General features: G+C 37.7%; 1 protein-coding gene across 6 annotated transcripts in view; it reads right to left on the reverse strand.

Annotated features, from left to right (window-relative positions):
• PDE1A (phosphodiesterase 1A) overlaps positions 1-26,195 on the reverse strand; it is a 249,915-nt gene that overhangs the window by 72,168 nt on the left and 151,552 nt on the right. For all 6 annotated transcript variants that reach the window (XR_005829343.1, XM_040603799.1, XM_040603798.1 and 3 more), the window contains exon 4: positions 13,365-13,478. Coding sequence is in view for 5 of the 6 variants with exons in the window: in XM_040603799.1 (XP_040459733.1) it covers positions 13,365-13,478 (114 nt within the window). In the remaining variant the exon portion in view is untranslated. The remainder of the gene's footprint in view (positions 1-13,364; positions 13,479-26,195) is intronic.

The raw sequence follows: 26,195 nt of genomic DNA on the forward strand, positions 1-26,195 counted from the left end.
TGCAGCGCAGAGCAGAGCTCTGTATCAATTCACTATAGTTTGATGCAGATCCAAGTTTGGGACCAAGTCCTGAGCTCTGCAGATAGCAGCCACCAGCATACAAATTAAGGCTAGCAAGACACACTGCAGTTTCTCTAGTCTTTTTAACCATTCATCTGTAAAACAGGACTACCCAGTCTGTAAATTACAGCAACAGGAGTTACTTTACGAAGACAGAACAGAGAAAACAGTACCTGAAAAAAGTGTTTATTTAACCAGTAATTTTCACGAGACCACTGCTCTGTTAATGAGAGGTGACTGAACAACATGCTAAGTACAGGGGAGAGAGTTTCAGTGTCTCTGGTTCCCCCTTAAACAACTTGGGAAGCAACTGCCACACAGAATTAGGTTGTAAGCACAATCCCTTGTCAGTACAAGCCCTTACAGATCCCTCAACACATAACCTTAGTAACTTCTCAAAAAGAATTCATTTCTGTCAGAAGTCTGACTGAAACAACATTTAAGGAGAGGAAACAAAGACTCATTATTCATCTCATAACTGCCTATTTTCTACACTTTCCTAGCTTTTTGAAGAGTAAGATTTATATTGGGAAAAATTACTCATGGCATATGCATTGCTAGAAATGGCCTTTTAATAAATTCACCAGTGACTGACATTCTTCTGTAATTACAAGGACAAGGCCCATATATAGGTCCACACATCTGAATAAATGGATGGTTAGATGGATATATAATTTGATGGCAATTTTATTTATATAGGGAAATAAGTTACTCCATACATTGCACCATACAAACTATACGTAATTATCATAAATGCTTAGAATCCAATATTCAACTCATTTCATAGTTTGTAACTTGTGCTAGCTTTTACTCATCTATTTATACCTTGACTATAAAATATATTATTTCCATTATATTTCCATGGGTGTGCATATATATGTATACATACACAGTATTGTGGATTCTGTGAAATACATCTAATAGTTCACCTTTTACTTGCTGGTTTCAAAAATACTTCTTTAAAATAACCCAAATGAAGCAAATTTATATGAGACATAAAACCATCAAACTGTTTTTACCAGTAACTTCACTATTTACAAAATGCACATATATATTAATTCTACTAAACTTCTAATAATTATTAATTAATTCTAATAAACTAAACGTAACAAAAAGAATCTTCAGCAGAAGTATCAGAATTTGTACATATTCACCAGAAGTAGTAACAGTAGTTCAGCAGTTACATTACAATAATAGCTAACATTTTCTTTTTCACCCAACAAGAACCAGTTTTTGATAGGCCACCACCATTATTTTTGTATATGGATCTTGTTCTTTTTATGTCGAACTATTTTGCAGCTTGTTTGCTGGCCCCTAGTCTACCAGTGCACATCTTTGCAGTGAATATATCAAGTAAATCACAGAGCCTCTACATGCTTGTCCTTCTTGTTGGTGCTACTTCTGTTGCCCAGAACGTAACTGCAACAAAAGTTGACTCTTGGAGCAGATATATATGACGTCACTCTGATGCAATCACTGAGCATTATAAAATGATAACTTCTCTTCTACAACATTGTTTATAATTACTGGGAAAAATTGTAACTGTCCAAAGTGTATATTCAGAACATTCGTATTCCTGAGTTCTTATATTACTGCTGTTTTAATTTCTATCTACTTAGAACTGACAACTTTCAAAAGCTTCAGTAAAATCAGTGAATCAATAGGATGTTACTGGTGTCAGTTTTGCCTAATGAAAATTATTGCACAGATAAATGGAAAATATACTTATAAATTCTGCATTCTATAATTCTACTCTTACGTAGACGTCTCGCTGTAACTTGCCACTTTATGAATCACAGCTGAATAGGTAAATTATGAAGAAGAGAAAGGTGAAATAGTATCAGAAGAAAGGGTCAAAACAAAGACAAATATAGCTAAACCACTGAACTCTCTACCAAATATTACAGGGATTTTTGCAAGATTTTGCAATATAATTAGTAACTGTAAGTTGTAAAATGCAATTTGTAAATGGCAATATAATTTTGCAACATTTTGCAATATGTAAACTTTTACATAGGTTCAAAAAATGCCATTGGATAAATTCACAAGCAGAATACCAAGGGACTGTAACTGTCAAACACAAGGCTAGAATCTCTGCCTTACAGATATTTGGAGTGGAGTGACTGCAAGATCCACAGCCTCATCCTCTAAATCAACCACACTGACGATCACAGCTGGTGGGCATTTAATTTCTGTTTTAAAGTTACATAGCTGTTCCACAAAGTCAGCCTTGAAGTAAAACTCTATTGAGATCAATCCCATTCAACTGGGAGGCATGAACTCCAATATCCTAGTTGAACTGAGTAAGTTGAATTAAATAAATGCTAATATACCAAGGCACACATTTTAGCCTTTTCTTCCTAAAGCTAAGCAACACCTAACAGTGCTAATAAACAGCACAAAGTCAGAATTTCAGTTACATACACTTATTTTGCTCATATATCATTAGCCAATTGAGTAGATGCAATACAAGGAAGGGATACGTGTGGGAAGGGGAGGGGGAGGCCTGGGTTATTTAATTCTACTTGTTCCATGAGTGGAACTCCTATTGACAGTTGTCGGAATAAGTAAGATATGGCCCATGGCATTTCAGCTCAACAATCAACTAATATTGCAGTCATAGTAACTAATAACCTGATCTTCTTGTCACAGTACTGTGGTTTTTGCCAAGAATAATTTTTCAAAATGCAAGTAGTGACAATTTCTAGCTCTCTTTTCATTTAATCAGAATTTTAAATATAGTAATGGACTAGTCAGAAGTGTGTTTCTTTTCCCTTAGGAATATATCAGAGGTACTATGGAGGAGAAGAAAGAAAAGAAAATGAAAAAAAAAAAAAAAAAGATAATGGCTATGGAGAAAAAAAATACGTCAGCGCTGATCAGTCATGCTGCCTAACAGAGATGGTGAAAGATCTCCAGAGGAGGGATTGAGAAGGAGGTATTAGCTCTTTAATTTTGAGTGCATTAGTCAAGCTAATGATCAATCCTTAAAGAGTGAACTGATTGAAGTCCTCCTCTAGGTCTAGAATGCAGAAAGCAAAGAATTTATAGTCCAAACAGCTGATTCACATTTTTATCAATTTGTGTTCTTGTGTCTCACTATCTTCCTGAATGAGCATGAATCAATATATTCAATCATATTTACATCCTCTATAGTCCATTACAATTTCCACTAACATCCACTAAAAGATGGTCTTAACTCCCACCGAGGATAAACAAATTGCAAAAAAGATTGAGGTGTGTTTTAGTGCCTGAAGTACTAAAGTACCTTTCTAAAGGAAATTATGAATTTACCAACACGTTGTACTCTTAAAATTTAGCACATTCTTGGAAGAATAGTCCTCATATTAAGACCTACCAATTAAATTAATAAAAAGCAAAGACTCTGGATGAAATACAGTTATTACAACAGCAGATAAGTAATGGAGTAAGGACCACTGCTACTGGAAACATTCACTTGTTGATATGTAGTGCTTATTCAGAAATAGAGACGTACATACCAAAGGCCATCAACAATATTAAGATTCAGGTCAGAATATTCAAGATTAAAAAATATAATTTTTCAGGAGTACAGCTGTGAGCTAATGTTTTTCCCTTTTTTTAATTCAATTGCTTTAATGTGGCAGTCTTAAAGCTCTGTAGGGCAGGGACTATCTAAGGGCATTACTGTAGGGCAGGGACTATCTAAGGGCATTACTCAAATAAATAGACAGCAATAACTTTGAGATTGAAAAATTCAATAACTTCAGAAAAGGGATGCAGGCCATTTAGTAAATATCCTAAATGAACTGAAGAGTTTTACTTAGAATTTAACATATTTTCAGTGATTTTAAGTGTATTTTTTTTATATAACTTTGATGCTGTTGTAATCTTCCCTCTCAGAAAAAAAACTTTGGCTTAGTAGAAAAGATTTTAAAGGCTTATTTCAAGCTTTTATAAGGGTGGAATATACTGAATTAATCTCTACACAATAAGCTTTTTCTCAATAGCAGCTTTTACAAAACTATCATTTGTAGATTCCCTTAATAGATGAACTGAAGGATTTACTTCAAATGGTACATTCGTTGCTGACAAAGCAACTTCAGGCAAAGTACATTTAACCATTGGTTGGCTATGGAGAACAGCAGTATACACTCACAGCAAACTTGACTGAATATTCAAGATTATGATTTAACTTCATGCTTAAATAATTGCCACTTCCAACCTCTCAACTAAGTCAGCTCAGAGAGGAATCATATAGAACATATTTTTCATCTGGCAAATAATTTACCAAGTAGGGCATCCCAATCCACTTGTTTTATCCTTGTATCATGAGGCAGATTATTTCCTTTAATATTCCCAGATTTTTTCAAAAAAGCTCATTTTGAGGAGAAATATTGTCTAGATCCTTCAAAAGAAATAATGTCATTGACCACATGTCCCGCTGTTCTGTGAATGAAACAGTTACCTTCGTGTATAAATGAACAAATTAATCTGTCTTTTCAGGTAAACAGACTGGGAACATATGCTTTAAATTTTTTTTACAAATATCTACATCTCTATGATGTAAGAGAATTTAACTTTCTCAACCCTTGCACCTGCAAAGAGATTTGCTGGTGTGACTATCTCTGCTGGTTACCCTGAATGGATAATGGTAACCAGAATTAGCACAATTTCTTCCATAACTAGAGCCTTACGGTCACTGAAACTATGTGATTCACAAAGTCAGCTAGATATTGCACGCTACAGGTAGAAATGGAATGGAACTGGTCCTGTAACGTCAAGCAACAGATTCCTGCTGTGAGGTGCTCAGAGCAGCTGATGTAGTGCTAGCCTAGAGCCTTGCAACACTGATACTAAAATATGGCTTGTGAAAAGGAAATACAAGAAACAAAAGATGGAGCCTTCACTGACTTTCATTCTCATTTAAAACACAAGAAGCCACTAAACCTATATTGTTGGTTAGAAGTGAGAGAAAGCACAGGGGTATCAAATAAGTAACTTAGTCCATTATTTTTTGAGATACTAATTAATAGCCTAAGACAGAGCAGCTCCTATGGACTCAGGTTCCATTGCAGTACTGAAATACTTGAAAACACCCAGGAACAGTCTCGTCCAGCTTGCAAACATAACCAAAACTGTATACTGAAAGCTGCCCAAGAACAGGCTATGCTGACCATTCCTTACCTTGGGATCACCTGGAAATGGAAGAATTTCATTTGCTTGTTGGGCTGTTGCTAAGCTCCATTCACACTTCCATGACACACAGCTCTGTGAGCACCAGCACCTAGTCAGGCATTTGCTCCTTTCTTCTTCCCCAGGCTCCACAACACAAAGATACACACATGCATGTTCCTATCACAAATACTTCTGTGGCACACTTTAAGGGTCACACAGATATTTGGTGAGATGAAATGATGAAAATCTTTCTCTTGCAAGTGACACGATCACAATTCAAACTATCTCCTTTTTGTCCACATTTTGAAGATATGTTTGTCCCTGCTTTAGGTCCAGAAACCACAGAAATATTTGTTGCATTACTGGAGTAGTGCACTGGAAACTCAGTATGGTCCAAGGTGTTTATTTACAACAGCAGCCAGTAAGCTTGGGCTTAATGAACCCCTTTTTAGCTAACATTATTCATATCAGAATGTGTACTTTTTAAAAGTAAGAGCTTTTTCTCAAGAAGGACTGTGTTTACCATTATATCATCATTGAAATACCTTTACTATTTCCAGAGATCTCATGCAAACATATGTTGTTATAATGCTACTTAGCCTTAATGAGATTTCCTTTAGTTTTGTGAATGTAGCAATAACCTGTATTTGTCATTTGGTCTTGCTGAATCAAAGATGCTCAAAGCAATTGCCAGCTATATAAAACTGATTTACTTTATATATTACTGAAACTCCGTCTCTTCTAAGTCAAAAGTTCTCAAGAGGTTAAAGCCTTTTAAAAGGGCATTATACAGCCTAAAACAAACTAAAAACCACATATGGAATTGAACCTGCACAGATAAATATCCTCCTGAAATGAAGTATATTTTCTAAAATATAAAGGCATTTAAAAATGTAGTAAGACCATAACTGGAATAAAATATTGTGATTTTATCCAGTACAACTTAAAAATGTTCTCCACAAGAAGTTTAAAATTTTTGTTTTATTTGGCTTTGGAAAATACCTTTTAATCTTGTAATTTCCATCTAGATTTTATTTGACTTATTTTCTTCTCCGCATAAATAGAGAGCTGTGTTTACAAGGAACGGAACAGCTGTCATGACTGAATTATCACGCTGTATTTATTTCCTGTTTCACTCTAAATATCCTTCTTCCACTACCTTGAGCCAAGTGGCAGGTACTAATGGAGAAAATTTTGTAAGATTTGTCAGAATTATTTATAACACCTATTCAGTAAGTTTGAACTACTTCTACAGAGGAGATCTGCTGAGGGGCTGGAACCGTGAGCATTTCACTGGTTATTTTCAGCTGACAGTAAACCTCTGCCTCAGCTACCAAAGGGCTAGATCTCTTTCAAGGAAGTGTTTAGTGCAGCTTATAATTATTCAGCACTGAGAGATGCAGCAGTCCTACAAAGAGCTTGTTAAACAAGCTTATTCATTGACATGGGGCCATAGGTAATTAAGCTCATAGGAAAGCAGCACATACATATGTCTGATTTCTCCGTGCTTTCCAACTTTCCATCAGCCCAGAACCTTTTATATGGGAAATTGACAGTCATTGCCCCAAACCAATTTTTCATAGTTTTTGAAGGCTGTCCCTACTGTCTATCCCTTTTCTAAGGAGTCTACTCTCAGAACTCCATAAATAAAACCTGCCGTGTTATGTTTCTGCCTTTTCCCCAACCCAACTGCATATAGTTTTAGAAAGAGCATGTACAGAAACGAGTATGTGTCCATAGTTTTAAAAAATGCTATCTTATGCTCAGATAAAAGGCTATAGTGTGGAGCAACAGAGGAGCAGACGAAAGGAAAGTAAGAGGACCTGAGAAAAATACTTCATACTCTGCTAAAGGGTTTGAATTCTACAGCCAGTTCCAGCTGACTGTTGCACTATAAACAAAGATTCAAGGTGTCATCAGCTTACACATTTGCGTGTACTTCTATATGCACACACAACTTTATAGAACAATACAGGGGTTCCAATCAACTCAAATGAAGTAATAATATACAGGAAAAAAAAAAAAAAGGGGGTATCTCCTACTGTAAGAAATTGGATCTGACCACTGAAAAAACTCAGGCTTATGAAGAAAAAGTAGTTTTGCTAGACTAATGCCTGAGATTTAATTCTTAAGCAGCACAAATGGTTCCACAGAGCTGTGAAACAGGCCAGGCTCTTCCTTCATCCTTGGTTAGTTTATTGGACATGCCCTGTGAGATACCTCGTACTTGGATCTCTCTGTTGGCCTTAGCTTTGATTTTGCTTTTTGCTTTTTTCATCTCTGTGCCTGTGAAGAATTGCAGAAGGTCCTTCTGCTATAGGTGTGGGACCATTTTATTATACTGTTTAATAGGATGTACGTCATAACAGAAAGATGAGCTAGGACGATGCTCCTAACCCACCCTCTGTTAGTTGCTATCCCTAACCTGACTTCAGAGATATTCAAGAAGGCATTTTCTCAGCTGATATTGAAATCTGTCTGAAGGGTGGGGAAGAAGAGAACACCACAGACAGGATTCAGTTTTAGGTGGCAGGTTGAAGCCAAGGTCTTCCTCTGTTTGGATGTGTAAGCAATGGGTCAGTAAATTCATCTGGACAAAATCCAGGGCTCAAGCAAGGGCTTAAAATACAAAGCATGGGTATTTTTTTATGAATTGCAGAAGCTCTGTACTGAACCTTTGGTCCTAAGCCTGCAAGACTTTGTACCTTGTAGAACCAGGCATCATTAAATTTTCTATTTTATAAGCCAAATCTCAGGAACTATTATATCCTGTAAAGCATGCAACTTCCTTCTGGGACTTAGTTAATAAAAGTAATCTGTATTCAGATGGTTTTCTCACTGCTTTACTCTATGCATTAATTGTCATTGCTCTATACTATAGCAATTACTTTTATCCATACACAATCCATATGTAAGATACTTACTCAAGGAATTCCAACTTTGTGATGTATGAAATTGTGTGTTCAGGCTCAGCAGGAGTGGGCCATTCTGCTTATGATCTAAACTATTATTTGTAATCTACTAATGAGTTCAGTTAACTCGGTTCCAGACTCCCAACAGTGGTAGCTCTGTGCAGGACAAAGAACCTGTATTAATTGGTGGGAATGAGGACAAATGTAAGCACGCAGCTAATTCCAGCCTCCGTTGCCATTTGACTCAATGATACACTGCTTTTGTTCCTTGAGGATTAGCTTCCCAGAAGCTAAAGAGACCTTTGTGTGTTTACCTTTAAATGTTTTGTACAGATTTAGACGACAGAATGCTGGTCATGCTGTTTAAAATGTGATTATTTTTGCAGTTTGCCATGCAAAAGAGTTTACTATGAAAGTACGGGTAGCAACCACATTGCCTCTCTACCACACAATAAGTATCTTAATTTTAAAATCATTTTTAATGGGGAAGTGTCAATATTTAAAACAGCACTATATATAATACTGTCCAACTAAGAAGCAGAGGCTTACCCTATGTTTGTTATAAATTTAACAAAGACCACCAGGTTCAAAAGATGCATCATTCTAAGTCTGAATTTCACGGAGCCTGCATTATTAGTCCAAAGGCGGCTATGGTCTGACCTGCTGGAGGGCAGCTCTACGGCAAAGGACCTGGGCGTGCTGGTGCACAGCAAGGTGCCCGTGAGCCAGCAGTGTGCCCTGTGGCCAGGAAGGCCGACGGCACCCTGAGGGGCATGAGGAGGAGCGAGGCCAGCAGGGCGAGGGAGCTGATCCTCCCCCTCTGCTCTGCCCTGGTGAGGCTCATCTGGAGCGCTGTGCCCGGTGCTGGGCTCCCCGGTTTGGGAGAGACAGGGAACTGCTGCAGAGGGGCCGGCGGAGGCTACAGAGATGGTGGGGGGAGTGGGGCATCTCCCTGGTGAGGAAAGGCTGAGGGAGCCGGGCCTGTTCAGCCTGGAGGAGAGAAGGCTGAGAGGGATCTTACCAATGTCTACAAATATCTTAAGGGCAAGTGACAGGAAGATGGGGCCGGGCTCTTTTCAGCGGTGCCCAGTGACAGGACAAGGGGCAACGGGCACAAACTGCAACACAAGAAGTTCCTCCTGAATACGGGGAAGCACTTCTTTACCCTGAGGGTGACAGCGCTGGGACAGGCTGCCCAGAGAGGCCGTGGGGTCTCCTTCTCTGGAGAAGATTCAAAGCCCACCTGGATGTGATTCTGTGCAACCTGCTCTAGGTGAACCTGCTTTAGCAAGGGGTTGGACTAGATGGTCTCCAGAGGTCCCTTCCAGCCCTGACCTTTCTGTGATTCTGTGAAGAGAAACTAAAAGCAAAACAAAATACTATAAACCAAAATTAAGAATATGGAGTATAAAATGTAAACCACTAAAAGTAAAAGAATAGAAGTTGAAAAGTAGGTTTCATTAAAGTTATCTCCTTTTTAACTATTACTTACAGCATAAGTAACATGGGCAAGAAAATTTGTTTTATATGTCTGCATACATATGCTTCAGAAATATAGCTGTACTTATGGAATCATATACATAAACCATATGCACATTTATACAAGGAGTGCTCCCAAAATCTGGTAGGTTTACAAACTCTTTGTTGCATTGGAGAACAGAAGTATTCAATAAATTAGAGCAAAACAAGATACCTGTCTTAGGCATTTTCCTTCTGACAGTACAGTGAAAAAACAGATTATTCTGCAAAATATTGGATGCAATAAATAAATAAGATTAATCACTTTTATGCATCAAGCTAGGGAAGAGCAAAAGCTTTATCTGTATACTGAAGTAGAATTCTTGAAAATAGTCACCATTATGAGGTCATAATGCCTGTAAGATTAAGAAAATAGCCTAGAGGACTATGAAAATCCTCCAAACCACTATAAAATTATGTTTATTTTCATTTGGGCAGTTTAATATTCCTGCTGTCAAGTCCTATGAGGGTAATTAGCTTATTTAAAGATTTTTTTACAGCAAAAATAATCACAGAATCATTTAGATTGGAAAAGACCCTTAAGATTGTCAAGTCCAACCGTTAACCCAGGACTGCCAAGTCCATCACTAAACTATGTCCCTAAACACCACATCTATACGATTTTTAAAAAACTCCAGGGATGGTGATCCCACCACCTCCCTGGGCAGCCTGTTCCAAAGCTTGGCCACTCTTTCAATGAAGAAATTTTTCCTAACATCCAACCTAAACCCCTCATGGTGCAACTTGCAATTGTTTCCTCTTGTCCTGTCGCTTGTTATCTGGGAGAGGAGACCAACCCCCACCTGCCTACAGCCTCCTTGCAGGCAGTTGTAGAGAGCAGTAAGGTCCCTCTTGAGTCCCCTCCAGACTAAACCCCAGTTCTCTCAGCTGCTCCTCATAACACTGGTGCTCCAGACCCTTCACCATCGACATTGCCCTTCTCTGGACATGCTCCAGCACCTCTGCATCACTCTTCTAGTGAGGGGCCCAATTCTGAACACAGGACTTGAGGTGGGGCCTCTCCAGTGCCAAGTACAGGGGGACAATCACTGCCCTGGCCCTGCTGGCCACACTGTTTCAGATACAAGCCAGGATGCTGTTGGCCACCTTGGCACACTGCTGGCTCATGTGCAGCTGGCCATCAACCAGCACTGCCAGGCCCTTTCCAGCCGCTCTTCCCCAAGCCTGTAGCGTTGTGTGGGGTTGTTGTGCCCCAGGTGCAGGACCCGGCTCTTCTCCCTGTTGAACGAACTTCATACAATTGGCCTCAGCCCATCGGTCCAGCCTGTCCAGATCCCCCTGCAGAGCCTTCCTGCCCTCCAGCAGATCAACACTCCCACCCAACTTGGTATTGCCTGCAAACATACTGAGGGTGGGCTCAATCCCCTCGTCCAGACCGTTGGTAAAGACATTAAACAGAGCTGGCCCCAGCGCTGAGCCCTGGGGAACACCGCTTGTGACCGGCCACCAGCTGGACCTAACTCCCCTTAAAAAGGCTTTATTGAGGTCAAAGGCTTTACTAAGTTCCAGGTAGACAACACCCACAGCCTTTCCCTCATCCGCTAGGTGGGTCATCTCATCGTAGAGACCTGCTTTTCATCAACCCGTGCTGGCTGGGCCTGATTACATGTTTGTCCTGCATGTGCCATATGATGGCACTCAGGATGATTTGCTTCGTAACTTCCTCTGGCACAGTGGTCAGGCTGACAGCCCTGTAGTTCCCCAGATCCTCTTTCATGCCCTTCTTGTAGATGGGCATCACATTGTCTAATCTCCAGCCTTCTGGGATCTCCCTGGCTTGCCAGAACTGTTCATAAATAATGGAGAAATGCACCTGTTGCTGCCAAAGCCTATGTATTTTCAGGTGCACCAGTTTTCTCTGTGTATGAAATGTCTGTTACCTCTCTTGATGCTCCCACACAGAGCCAGAAAGACTGGATTCCTCATTGTAATGATACTATTAATTTCCACAGAGGCTGCCTCAGTTTAGAAACCAATACATTTCACGCTGTCCTGGAGCTACTACTTAGAAAGAGCTATGAATACTACACCAAATTAATCACAGCGTTCGGGAGGTGTATGAACAGAATAACCAGTGGTTTATGCCCTTGTCCTTCTATGCAGCTTTGACACGGGTCCCATGGTTATTAATGCAAAATATATGATTAAGCTCTGACTGCTGGTGGTGACACAGTATCCTGTAAGTATCCAGGGGAGAGAGGACTGTGATCTTCCAAAGCTTCCTGAACATGTGAGATGTGCCAACAAGATTTATGTTTGGAACAATTGCTGCAAAATGAAATTTTATGGCCTCTATTGTGGTAATATGAGCCCAAAGAGAAGTTTGTTGATCATTTCTTCTATCTGTCTTCCTAAGGACCTGTATCAGTTTAACTACAAAAACCTCATTTAATTAAGTTTAATTTAACTGAATCTGTAAACAACCTCATAACACGTGAGCCCTTCGGAAGTCACTGAGGTGCCTAATACTTTTCAAGTTGTGTATTTAACTTGGGACTGCTAGCAACACTTTTGAAAGTGTCCCTAAGAACTATATTGCAGCTGAGAGGCTGCTCAGGAAAATCTCTAAATTATTAAGAGTTTTGTCATCTTTTAACAGAAACGGACATGCATGCACTCTAAGGGCACGACACTAAGTATAAGTTATCCTGCCAACCTCTTCTGTAATATAATCTCTGAAAAATGGACCACCGATACCAGCTTCATTTACTATTGTTTTTCTTAAGTTGTTTTGAAATGGGTAGGCCTTCTAATGGCCAATAGTAGATGCTCCAAATTCCTGACTAGCAAGGTTTGGTGTGTGAATAACACTCTTCAAAGGAAAAGAAATGGGAAAAAGTTAGAGCAGTACTTTAAGCACTGTATCAAATGCATAGATTTGCAAGCAGGGATGGGGTGGAGTGGGGTGTGGGGTGGTGGGTGGGGGTGGAGTTGTGACACAGGGAGAGGGGCAGGGGGGAGTCCATGAAATAATCAGTACAATGCCAGACTTCTTAAATGTAGTATGGAACTGAGACATATACTGTACGCTCCAGCAGTATTGAAGAAGTTTTGGCAGACATCTTCATAAGACTATTCTGCTTAGAAAAAAATTAAAAGAGGACAGCACACTGAAATAAAAACTGTAAGTTAGCTAGCTAACTTCAATATAGTACATATCTCAAAATTCTTTCAAGAAGCCAAATACTTAGAAATTCTAATTTAATTGTAGTCAACTCACATTAAAGATGATTGCCAGTAATACTGCCAGTAACAATAATCATAAACAAAGCATCAAACATTACAAAATAAATCACAGCTTTTCATGAATTTATGTATTTATAGGCCAGATTATAATATTCTGACTCATCTCTGTGAGCATTTCATTCCAAAACAGCCCTAAGCATGATTATTGGTATGTGGCCTGTGGGGGAAAGGAAATCCATCCTTCACAAAATTCTTATGATTTTATGCTGTGAACATTTGACAGCTGAGGGAGATAAGAACTAGGCAAACTCTACAGAAGATGGTTATATCTGACCTTTGGAATTTTACTTGCTTTAACCTTGTCACTAAAAGATCTAAGAGCCACATATGATCCTTCTGATGTGCAGAGACCTTTAGCTCCCATCAGTTACAATTGCATACAAAGACCAAATTTCTGAAATGTGATTACCAGCATCCTTTCCTTCCCCCACCCCCCCCCCTCAGACTTACCTGGTTTCATCAATATAAACTGCCTCCAGCACAGATGCTGCATATTCAATATTCTTTTTTAAATCCACCACATTGATGTCACCCTTCTCCAGCTGCTTTACCAAGCATCTTAATCTGTGAAAAAGCAAATAAAAATATTAGTGCATTGCTTATATCAAATTGTAGTGACTGCATTTTCTATCTGAAATACTGGAACCAAAACAAAGGCCAATGACATAAGAGACCATCACTGCATCTCTTCTCTTGTTTTAAAAAAAATCTGGGTTTAGAACACACAGAGCAATGACCAGCTGCATGTTTTTACAGCTTGCTAAATTTTCAAATCTATTAAGAAAAGGCATATACTTTCCAGTAAATCAGAGAGGACTCAGTAACTACCATCAGAGCAATTTCATATTAATTTGTGACATTACAATTACACCTGAGTCTCTAATTCTCTTTAAATAATAAATAAAACTTTGCAAGTTGTCTTACCATAATTTTTCAGTTGTCCTACTATATTTTTTCTGTGTTTCGAAGGTTGATATTTTTTTTATATCCCCTATATACTGATTTTGCTTCATTTAAATGTCTTTAATTTTTATTTAGGCCTCCAGTATGTTTTTGCTACAGGATCTGTATTTCTTATTAGCATGAGCTAATGCGGAGCTCCATTGTTTCTGTGTTTAAAGAAAATTCATCATTATACCAGATGAAAGGTGATGGCTATGGCATTAGAAAAATCCACGTATTTTCCCAAGTGTGCTTTTACTTTTAGTTTTGAGAACTTTCTTTTACATTACAAACAAGGATATGCCCAAAGAAGATTTTGGAATGCATCAGCTCATGCTTCTGTAGCGATACAATTATACAGATGAACTCCTTGAATACCAGATTTTTTCTAAACTCTCTGATGAGAAGAAAACTTCTGACACTGCTCAACCATACACAGTAGTCACAGCACTGAAGTGAAATGAAAACCTTATAAGTAACTGTGTAGACTGTAACTAGATGGATGCTTAAAGTAGCATGGGTATTTTCCTTCTTTCTGTGCTATATGTCTGAGTTGAAATAATCTTCAGTTTTGTGTCATGTAAGATAGATTCCTGTAACTAAAGATACATCATTATTTTAACATAACTTTCACGAAATGATCTTTTTTCTGTGTATGAAATGTGAAAAAATTGTGTGAAACAAACATTTAGTTAAAAAGTGGACTGAAATTTAGTCAGCACCAAGCTGACTTTCAGAAAAAAATCATACTTATGACATGAAAGAGCACATATAAAAATATACAATCTGTTATATAATTTTATATATACTACACATTAGTTTTATTGGGTATATACAGTACTTGGTTGGACCTAATTAAAATGCATTACTTTAAAAAATGCAGTGACATTCAAAACAAATCTCTCATAAACTTGGAAAGTACTGTTCCATTACAGAAACGCTTTATGTTTTTTCTTTATATTTATTTGGCCTATGTATAATTATATCCAAACCTGCAAGGACAATTTTAGCAAATGGAGTTTTAAGACCAGCCTCCTCAGTTCTCTGAAGTATTAATTCAATTCAAATTAGCACAACACAAATAAGGCTCTTAGCAACGATAATTATTTGGTATTTTACACGGTGCATTGCACATCAACAGAATGGAAAGTTTAGTGTTAAAAAAGACTTCTCAGAGAGGTGAAGTGGGTAGATGAAATACTGTAGGAGCACATCTCCTGGACAAAAAATAACCTTATGCTTGGGAAGGCAGTTCTAGTACAAAACTCCTTCCACTTCAGGGGTACCTATAGACTGAAGAAGCTAATTCACAGACACTCACCTTGCAGTACACACACTGTAACTTCTCTGGGATGTCTGCTTCTCAGTAATGCACGCAAACACACACACAACCCCTCCTGAGCACCAACGCCAAAATGCCCAGGTGAATCTGGCAGCACCATCACCACCACTTGCAATTAGCCGTAGGGTGCCTCTACCACTTGCATTGTTCCCTCCGTGTTTGACTAAGTGTGTCCCAAAACCACACTTCCACATGTAGAAGCATAAATACAACACTTCACGGGGAAGTGGGGGGCGCACTATGGTAGAACAATATTAGCTCAAAATGTCTTCAAATCCTACGATTTCCAGTGATTCCACATTTTCTCAGGGCACAGACCAGATGACAGATATATGGAACCATATTTACTCTCGCAGGAGCAAAGGAGTCCCTGGGGGAGCCTTTAAGCCACAGTGGCAATTTCCCGCTGCATAGGTGGCAGTCCGCGGCTGCAACTCACCCTGTAGTTATAGTTCATATTCGAGGAGGAATGCAGGACACAGTAACAGACCAGGCAATTTGGAAAAGCTGCTCAGGCAAAATTAAAGTGATTCTGAAGGGGTTACAGAATCACAAAAGGATAAAATTTGTGTAATACAATAAAGACCAGTGACCTTGTTAGCTCACGCAGCCACGCTTTCTGGAGATGTCCTTAAGAGTATCTGTAGCTGACCCAGCGCAGATCTATCATAGAACCCCAGGATAATTTTGGTTTGAAAGGACTTTCACCTGACTCAAGCTCTTGTCAAGGAAAGGCAAAGCTCATTGTTAGTTATAACTTCAAACTTATATCAAATTTCTCAGAGGCACTTCCAATTGAGCTTTGAATGCCCAGAGATTTCACAAACTCTCTGGGCAATGTGTTTCACTGTTCAACATCCCTCAGGGTGGATTATGGTTTTTTCCTAATATCTAACTGGCATGTCCTTCGTAGCAAATTGTGCCCAGTGGTCCCCAACCTTTGCTGCAGACATCCGAGAAAAATCTGTCTCTATCTACAGTACAACTTCCAACTTGGAAGCTGGACACAGCAATAAAATCTTTCCATAGTGTTGCTGATCAGACACTTGTCAGGTGATAATCATGAGGTTTATCCCCCAGAAGACAGAAAAATGGCAAAATTAAGTGGGTTATAACAGAATATGAATGATCTGAATATACACAACATATTAAGTATTAAGGTGAAACAGCCACTGCATTTAAGAGCTGACATTTCAGTAATGAATCTAACATCTTAATAAAGCACAGGTATGTCAATTTATAAGACAAACCAACAAGTGCTAATACTCATAGCCGAGCGTTCTGCAAGACGAAGAAAACTGTAAAAAGGACAAGGAAAAGTTAAAAAACCCCAACTATAATACTCTAACTGTATTGCACAGGATTTTTATTTCTTTGTTTTAATTAAGCATGACACATTGAAAACAAACATGAGAAATACCATTATTTTCAAGTGAAAAATTACAATATATGGATTACTAGAAACCTTTTGTTATGACAAAGGATATAATTCCTTCTTTGTGTTTCTGGCAAGATGGAAATAAAATACTGACTATGAAAAAGGAAAATCCCAGATACAGTTGTAATATTTGTAATACATGGCTATAAAAGACTAGACCTGATCATGGAAACAGATGAGAGATACTGGAGAAATATCCAGAATATGGTAATAAAGATTCCAGAGTGATCCCTTTGGGTGGTCACTTCTGTTCCCCTGCTCCTACCTGCAGTTACAAAGCAGCCAACTAACATGGCTTCAAAATGGTTTAACCTTTACTTCAAGGTTTCTTACATTATGGTAGGGAAAAACACGCTGATACCGGGACATTTTTCCAGTCAAGGCAAGGCCAGGATATCACTGGAGAGCAAGGATTAGAACTGACAATTCTTGACTTGGACCTTGATGTATTTTACTTCCCTGAAATCATACAAGACACAGTTTCAAATACAGTTACCTCATATTTCTTCTCATTAGGAGTCCTCTCTCTGTAAATTCTGATACTGAGAAATTCAAGAAAGATATATCACATTTTCAGTGCTGCAAATGTGTTTCACAAAATTACTTCTCAGTCACTGCTGTGTCTGAGCATATGCACAGGAAGCCTTGTGGTTGCTAAGGGTTTCACAAATCACATTCATTTCATGATTATTTTAAGCATATGAGTGGTACACACTGATCTGTAATCATGATTCAGTCATTAGAAAATAAATATTGAATATGTTGGTAGTTCAACCAACATTTAGATATACCAAAACTTCAATCCCATATTGAAGAATTAAAATAGAAGTTATGCAGCTATATAAAACACACTGAAATTTACACTTTCTTAAAGATAAAACTGCATTTTCATGGGGATAGAATTGCATTGGCTGTTTAAATATCGATCATGTTTATGCAAGATTAAGTGGTTTTCCTTCAAGCAGGCATTCTCTATTAGGCTTCAATTAATTTTACCTTAGTCATCCTATAAATGTATTATTTAGCACTCTAATACTGTATAAATATTATCCTTTGGGTCTCATTTAGTAACAGGTTCAAGTATGTTTAAAGGCTTAATCAAAATTTAGTCAAAATTCCAAAGTTTTCTTTAGCACCTAGCTAAAATCACAGAAAGCCATAGAGTCTTACAGTTTCCACCTAAAACCATAAAAGTGATCCAAGCTCTCTAAAGCAATTTTGAATAGTTCTCAACAAACCTGATCAAACAAATTGCAAGTGCCTGAGAAGCCGTAGTGTCTCATCTTCAGTAACATTAAAGGTCTGCTGTTTGAGGCTCTACAGCCTTTCACCATCACATCCATCATCACCACCTGCTCCTCTGGAGAGACAGCCCAGAGAGGGGGGGTTAATCTGGGATCCTGTTGATGCTGCTTTTCCCTGCTGTCTCTCTCACCTCCCCCAGTTACCCATTCCTCCCTGAAAGTAACTTTCACCATTAGTCGATGTATGTCATCAGCACAAATTCTCACACATGAATTTCTCTCACCTTTCCTTGTGCCCACCCAAGATACAGAATGAAACCTGTTTCAACCAAGCTTTAAGTATCTTTCAAACTTTTATCTCACTTCTGCTAATGAACCATCATCAATGCTAATTTGGCTCCTCCCTTCAATTGCTTTCCAGATTAAAGCTTAATGGAAAAATCCTCAAACTTCAAATCACTTACCATGTATATATGTTCAGGTGTTTTATCTGCTTTCTGTTAGATACAACAAGTAACCAGCTAGTCTTACCTTACTCTAAACTCTGCCACATTTCTATTGCCTCAGTGTCCATTTCCATTTTCTGATATTCCCATTTCACAATCAATCCATGAAATCGCAGACAAATAATGTGCAAGCTATAGGACTGATTTTTAAATCGCAAATTATCCTTCTAATGATCTTTGCTGAATATTGATTTTTGTCTGAAGATTGACATTTGATCTATAATTTTCCCCTGAAATGTATATATACTGGAGTGCTAGCTAAAGCCATTTCATCTTGAACTTATAAGCACTTAAACTGTCTGTATGTCTCAAAGTCCTCATCATAACCTAACTAAATTCATTATCAACAAGCTGGGAAATCAAACATAAACTCATCACCTGCCAAAAATCATGCTTGAAGACGATGGAAGACTTTCAGTACGTCTTACTTGCTGAGGCTAATGCGATAAACACAGAGAAAAGGCACATTGCCCTTATTCCCCACAGCCATTTAAAAGCTTTATTTTTCCTGCAGACAGCAGCTCTGAGCACAGTGATCAAAGCAGCTGCTAAAAGGCAGAATTTAAGCCTCTAAATCTTCCAAAGCCGTCCCCTCCATTATTTTTAAAAAATATTCCATGACAGAAGAACGATATTTCTAAATAGATCACCTCACACTCACATTTGAGCGTTGGCTTTACATTCCAGCAAGAAACTTGAACCCAGACCTCTGTGCCACCTGAAATTATCCAAGGAGCGCAGGCCTGGCACACCTCACTGTCTTTGTTTCAGAGGGACTCTCTTAGCCCTGTCTCACAGCTCCCAGTCATCACAACTGCATCTCCCATACTTGCAAGAAAGATCATGACCTACTGCCTCAGGGATGGTCACAGTCTCATGGGAGATGCTTGCTGTTTTAAAAGAGTTCCTGCTAGAAGGCATTTCTCCAGATGACCGTATTATGCCACAATCCCTCTGCACTTCACATGATCCAGGCTGTTTTCATATGACTGCGATGCACTAAATATTTTATCATATCACACAACCTAGCAAATGGAGTCTCTTGTCAGCAACTACATAAATTTAATGGTCTGAAAATGTCTCTCTTCTCCCTCTCATGTTCCCTCTGCTGCCTAGTCCTGCTGGAAACTACATTTTGCTTTAGCTACTCTTGAAGCTCATAGATCAGACAGTATCTTCCCATACAGTGGTATCTTATCAACTTATCAATTATCACGAATGATAAGGGTTTGGAAATGGATCTCTCATTTCTCTTTCTTTTATTCTGTCTTTCTGCTCATTCACCTTGAAGTCATTGGTATACCCATCCTGAGTCAACATGCTGAATATCTCCTTCATTTCTTGGGATGAGAAAATCTGGGTTTAAGAATGTTGATACTCGTTCTTTGAAAACAGCATGCACAGAGGTAGAAAGTCCTTTTAGAAACATTATGAACAAGCTGTCATATAAAAAATCAGTTTATGTTCTTTCATTTAAAACTGCATTAACCAGAACTGCTAACTTTGTTTTTAAAGTATTTCTAGACTACTGCTAAGAAAGTATGTTGCTGTCATTGTGAAGGCTTTTGAAAGCCTTTTTGGAGAAATTTCTGCAATTGTTAAGGACAGAAGATTGGTAAATGTTTGGCACTAAAAATAACAGCATTGCCTAATGATCAAAGTCTTCATCTATGATACCATGACTATCCTTTACTTGATAAAGTCACACACGAGCAAACAACCCAGGAAATGCCCTTCATTAACATTAAAATAACACTTTATTTTGCGATTTCTCTGTGGAATAAAACTACATTAAATACTATAAATTCTGTATATAATTAACATTTTGATTTCCCCAGGATAGAAATTAGAACCAGGACAGAATTTCCTTGCTGCATACCACAGGTCAACATAAATAAACGTGGCCAAACCTTTACAGCTAACACTTCCGACAACTTACAAAATTTGTTTCAGTTATAGATCTTTTTGAGACATCAGACTGTAGAGTCTGGGTCCTGGTAAGTAATCTGGGTCCTCTGTGCTTATTTAAAAATGATTTTATATTTATTTCTGACCTGTTAACTTCCATGAGCAAAGCATGGAATACAGTATCATTTGGTTGCTTAGTATGCCATCTTCCATTATATTTCTCTCAACATACATACAGCTTACCGCTGATGTTATATTAAGTCAACAGAGGTCACAGAAGGACTTATATAAAACTATAGGTCTTTTGCAGAAGAAAAGCTTTTTGAAATGGCAGTCCCTCATATTCTGTCTAAGAACCTGCTCAGACACGGTGCCCCAGCTATTTCTGCGCCCTATTCCACCCCCCTTTTTCTAGATATTATTGACCCCCCCATACCGGACAGCACAAGTGTGTGTGTAACAATATGTCTTCAACCTGATATTGCCAAAACTGTCTGATTCACCTTCAGGATACTTTACAGCAGGAGGATTTCTACTGAACTCTTTCCACAGAACACGATTAGGGGTCTATACCATCAGCTGAAACAGGGTACTTCATTCAGCTAGCCTAACAGGTCAACACAACAACCAACACAACCACCAAGATAATCCTACTTCAGACTAAGCTCTAACTTGTCATTGGTTTAGAAGTCCTACTTTCCTACTTATAATTAAACACTTGAAGTACCAGAATATAGAAGTTATACTTTTAATATATAATCACACTTTCCAGATGGGATGACAGAGCCAATTTATCGTGAATTTTGTTTTTAAAGTGTATCAGGGGTTCTGAGAAGCAAAGTACAAATTTCTATTTGTTGGGATAAAATGGTGAAATGTAAAAAATACAAATTTTGCATTATGAACTGTTACAGATCGTTGAATAAACATTAAAATACTTCAGGAGTTACCTTAGTCTGCCTAAAATGTTGCAGAAAAAATACCATCACTGTAATTCAGATGTCTTTTTTACTGAATAATTAACAGCTTCAACAAATCTATTTTCACTAAAAGAGTTTTTCATTCAAAAGACAGAGCAAGACATAAATGCTTTAGCACAACAGCTGTAGTAATTACAGTACAATTTTGCTGTAAAATCATTACCATCTCAGTAGTTCTGAAGAAAGGATACAGTACATGTAATGTATATGACAATGTAAAAATATGAATAGGGCTTTTATTTAAAATTGCAATACTGCAATTAAAATGAAGAAAAAAGAAAAAAATAGGATATGCTAGAATCTAGCACTCTATGTTATGTGCGAAACTAACTTCTGGCATTTAGGATTGTTAAAAATAAATGTTCTGCTGAAGAATTGCCAAATCAAAGTACTTCAAAGTAGGTCTTGGTAATGAGAAGTAGAACATTAGGAAAGCTTAAACACACTTGAGAGCTGTATAAATGTTTAAATGAGGAAAGAATCAAGCGGGCAAACTTTCCCTCTGTATTCTTTAAGAATGATCAGAAACAAGACGAGATGTAACACCACCATTCTTATTTACACATGTGAGCTTGATCGAGGATTTATCTAAATGAGAAACTAAATTTGAATTAAGGTCAAGCAAGAAACAGAAATTCACTATCTGTTTTTGAATAGCTCCATCTTCGACTACTTAAGGTTGAGCAGAATTAAACAGAAACAAGTACCTTGAGCTCATCAGGAAGAATATTTCCAAAAAAGTAATTCTTGAACAGTATCACATTAAACTCATTATCTATCATATAGTATATATGGGCTATATGCATATTGGGTTTGGTTCTGGAAACAGTTGTGACAGGAACTGAAGCAAAAAAAAAATAAAAATCATTTGTAGCCAATGCCTGGTACATAGCTGCCTTTTTCCTCGGCCTGTGAAGTGCCTGCCACCTCAGTATATAAGGTTCAGGCTTTGTAGCTCTGGGAAGGTAAACTGGATTAGAGGACATTCCTTAGCTGCTGCTGTTTCCTTTGCCTTAACCCACGCTATTCCCAAGACTTTCCCCTATTCCTTCCACATTTATTAAAAACAGAGTAATAAGACTGTGAAAGCATTATGCAGAAAGTAGCAAACTTCAGCCTTACCCTAATCTAGAGGACACCTTGATGGGACAGGCCACTATCCTTACCGCAGAATTGCCTACTTTTTTTCCTGCTGCGCTCAGGACTTCAATGAGTTTGGGTCTTTGTTCTTACGCATCTCATGAAGTACTTTAACTCATCTGTCCCGATAATACATATTAACCCCAACTGCTGATCATATTGTCTTGTCTAATTTGAAAACATGCTATTAAACCAACCTGATTATCAGGCTATTCACTAAAAAGTGACAACATTTTCATAGCTTCCAATTTGATGTTCCAGGTTTGAAGCAGAGCATCGCTCAGAAGTCGTAGTCCAGAATCTATCACCAAAAGTGTTACTTCTGTCATATTTTGTTTAAACTGAGAAAATTTAGCACCGACTGTAATTGACCTCCAAGATATTATTTTAACACTTTTTGCTCATCATATATGTAGCTGACTGTAATTTGCCTGTTGATGTACATTTTACACATACTATAAGCAGAGAATTGAAAAATCAGAGCCTAGTGCTCAAACTGAACATGACAATACTCAAAGAATATCTGTGATCAGAATAACATGGAAATTACACTCGTTCATCAAGAATTTTGCAGCACAGAACATTTTACCTAATATCTCTCTATCTCCAGTGAAAGAAAACACAACACAAAAGATACCTCTCAGCCTGCATGGATTACAGCTGAATTTTTCAGAACGCATCATGTGTCCTACAGAAGACACATATGGTTCTTTATTTTACAAAGAATGTTCTTTAATTTATTATCACTCAGTTCTAAGGAGATACACCATTGTACAGCTGGCCTTGCTAACTACAGCATCAGATCCAGCATCCTTTCCTAAGGCATAGTACACGGACTGTGCCTGATAAAGCACCTCTTGTGCTCTTATGGCAAAAAACACTAAAAATAATTCTCAGGCTTTCTGTCCAACACAATGACCAAATGATGCACTGCTCTATTACTTCCACACGAAAGTCCTACACTGATTTCAAAATGAGCCACAACCAAATTCATCCAGCTGTATTTAATTACTTGTGCTTGTTATCTACACAAATACTATACCAGAAAGAGCTTTCAGCTGGAAAATTACTGGGCTTCTAAGCACACAGTGCTTTGTAAGATAATTTCAAAACCAGCTTTTAATAACATAAAGTTCTGTTTTTAATGTCTATGCCTTTCTAGGAGTCAGAAATTAATATCTGAATTCTTCAAGGTGATGACAGTATAGCATCCCTAAATGTACTCCCCCTAGGGACATAAAATCTAACCTGAGAAGTTCAGCTCTCTTATGGTCATGACTAACATAATTGCTAAATTGTGCTTCATTTTTCATCTCTCTCCTGAATGAATCACTACCCTTCAGTCTCTTTGCAAAGCCTTGACATTCCTTTCAAGTAAGAACCTGGCTACATTTTAATTTCAAAATAGAAAACTAGTAAATTCTTTGTTCAATGTTAAAAGATAATGTTTGTTTACACACTCACTAAGTATCTGGGAATAGCTTGTGTGTATAAAAGATCAAAATAGACAGTAAACCAGTTTGTTAGAAAGTGTAACTACATACTGCGATTTGCCTGTCATATTCTCAAACAATACATTGTTTTATTTCCCACTGCTTTTCAGATTCCCCTATTGCAGCATGTTTTATTAGAATCCTCAGTTTTGAAATCAAATTATTCACTTTAATCTAAAGTAGTGTTACTCAGGGAAGTAAGCCAGTAGTTTGCCCAAGAAAAACAAGCCAGCTTTAATACAGTAGCAATGAATGCAGTGTTTGATCCTGAGGGAGTGCCTACCTGAATAGTTCCGTTCTGGTGAATGTGGTTTTGCATGTGTGCCTTGATCAAACAAATCACAAAAATAAGAGCTCAGGGTTAATGAGAGTGTTTACAGACTGTTTGATTGTGGTCACTGGGATAAAAGGTCTCCGCAATGTTATTGCCTTTACAGATTGAGAATAGTCATGTTAGACTGCAACTTACTCTGCAAAGTTAATGTGAAAATGACAGCAAACTAGATGGATATCACCTTTTTGGATGCTTACCACCCTCTCCTAGATCAAGAAATCACAGTAACTGCTGAAGACTGTCTATGTGCTTATATGGCTTGGATACCAGGGTCAGGACCCTGGCTGGCTATCTGCTACACAATGCTCAATGACACTATATTTGACCATACTAGGAAGTGAGTCTTCTAAGTAATTTTGTATCTATCTCAGCTTATTATTTCTGTGGGTTTGGGTTGGTTTTTTTTTTTAATGCCCTATTCTATGATTATTGGTGACTAGAAATTCAATTGCAAGGAACATGAAAGGAACTTGTGGACTCTAAGTGATTTTTAAGTTGATTCAGGGATGCAATTCTGAAAGATGAGTAAGAGATTTCAGTGTTAGCATTGGCCAGAGATTTCCATTTTGTGCAGTGATACACACGGAGAGAAAGAGAGAGAAAAAAACCAACCACATTTCTTAACATAGCAAGAATACACCTCAAAAAAAAAAAAAAAAGTAAAGAAAAGAAAAAGCATGAAAAACACTCACCTGGAAGATAAATACATAGCTGGAAACTATGCTCCAGTTTCTTAAAAACTTTCTAGTGCCAAAGTTGTTAGAAGTATTTCCATATATAAATAAACTAAATACACATTGAAGTAGAAAAGGTGCACTCATCATGAGGCTGGGGGATCAGATCAGGCAGTGAAAAGATCTAAATCCAGCTTTTTAACATTTAAGGCAAATGCAATACTTGTTAAAGGAAGGATTTGCTTCCTTTTTAGGTAACCTGTGTTGAAATGCCTGATTGATTAACTGAGAGTATGCAAGAAAGTCAGGTTAAAGCCCTCTTCTACCACAGTCAGCCAAGGAATATGAATGAAATGTGAACAAGCCAGAGTAGAGACACTGACATTTAATACAGTAACTAAACTAGCAAAAATGTTTATGAATAAACTTGCCCAAGGCTTAATAGTATGAAATATACAGGAACAGCAAACAGTTACGAAGAAGTACATGTATGTGCACCCAAAAGAAAAAGATATGATCCATGGCATAACTGTTGGAAGAATATTGTTTGAAGTATTTTGTATCATTTTGTATCATTTTTCTATTAATCTTCAGGTTTTATTATCTTTGAAATTTGCTGTCTAACAATGTTATTCTAATTTGCATAGATCAGCATACATCTTAAAATACTGCTAATATTCTACTGTTGGGTACATATTAGTGTATTTTATGTAAAGAAGAAATATAAGTAAATGCAATGTAATAATTTTTCTCCTGTAGATACTAGATCAGGTATTAAAGAAAGCCATTTGTATTACGGTGAATCACATTTAATGTGAAGTTAATCCAGAGAGTAATCTAAAGTATGCTTTGCTATAAAATATCTGGTTTCTACTCGTTTTCAAAATGTACTACTATATAAATACTTGATTAAGCTTTTCATTCACTATGATTATTATTTTGAGGTCACGTCAGCTGCATTTAGTTTAAAATTTAATCCAGAATAGTTAATCTCAGACTCTTCTGGAATACTCTTCCTAAAGTTCAAATAAGAGCACCATGAAATGAACAAACACAAAACTGCAGAGTAAGATATTCTTACAGTACAAAGAAATAAATCTTTTCAAAATTGATCTTACAAAATGACAGCAATAACTCTCAAAGAGGATTGATCAAAAGAAGATCTAACTATTTCATGCTAATAGAGTTTGCAGGCGCTTACTCAATCACAGCTATTCTGCTAGACTCTGATATATTTAAAAAAGAGATCTTAGCACTTCAACCACAAACATGATTACAGA

The sequence above is a fragment of the Falco naumanni genome, chromosome 8, assembly GCF_017639655.2.
Source record: "Falco naumanni isolate bFalNau1 chromosome 8, bFalNau1.pat, whole genome shotgun sequence".
Lineage (NCBI taxonomy): Eukaryota > Metazoa > Chordata > Aves > Falconiformes > Falconidae > Falco > Falco naumanni.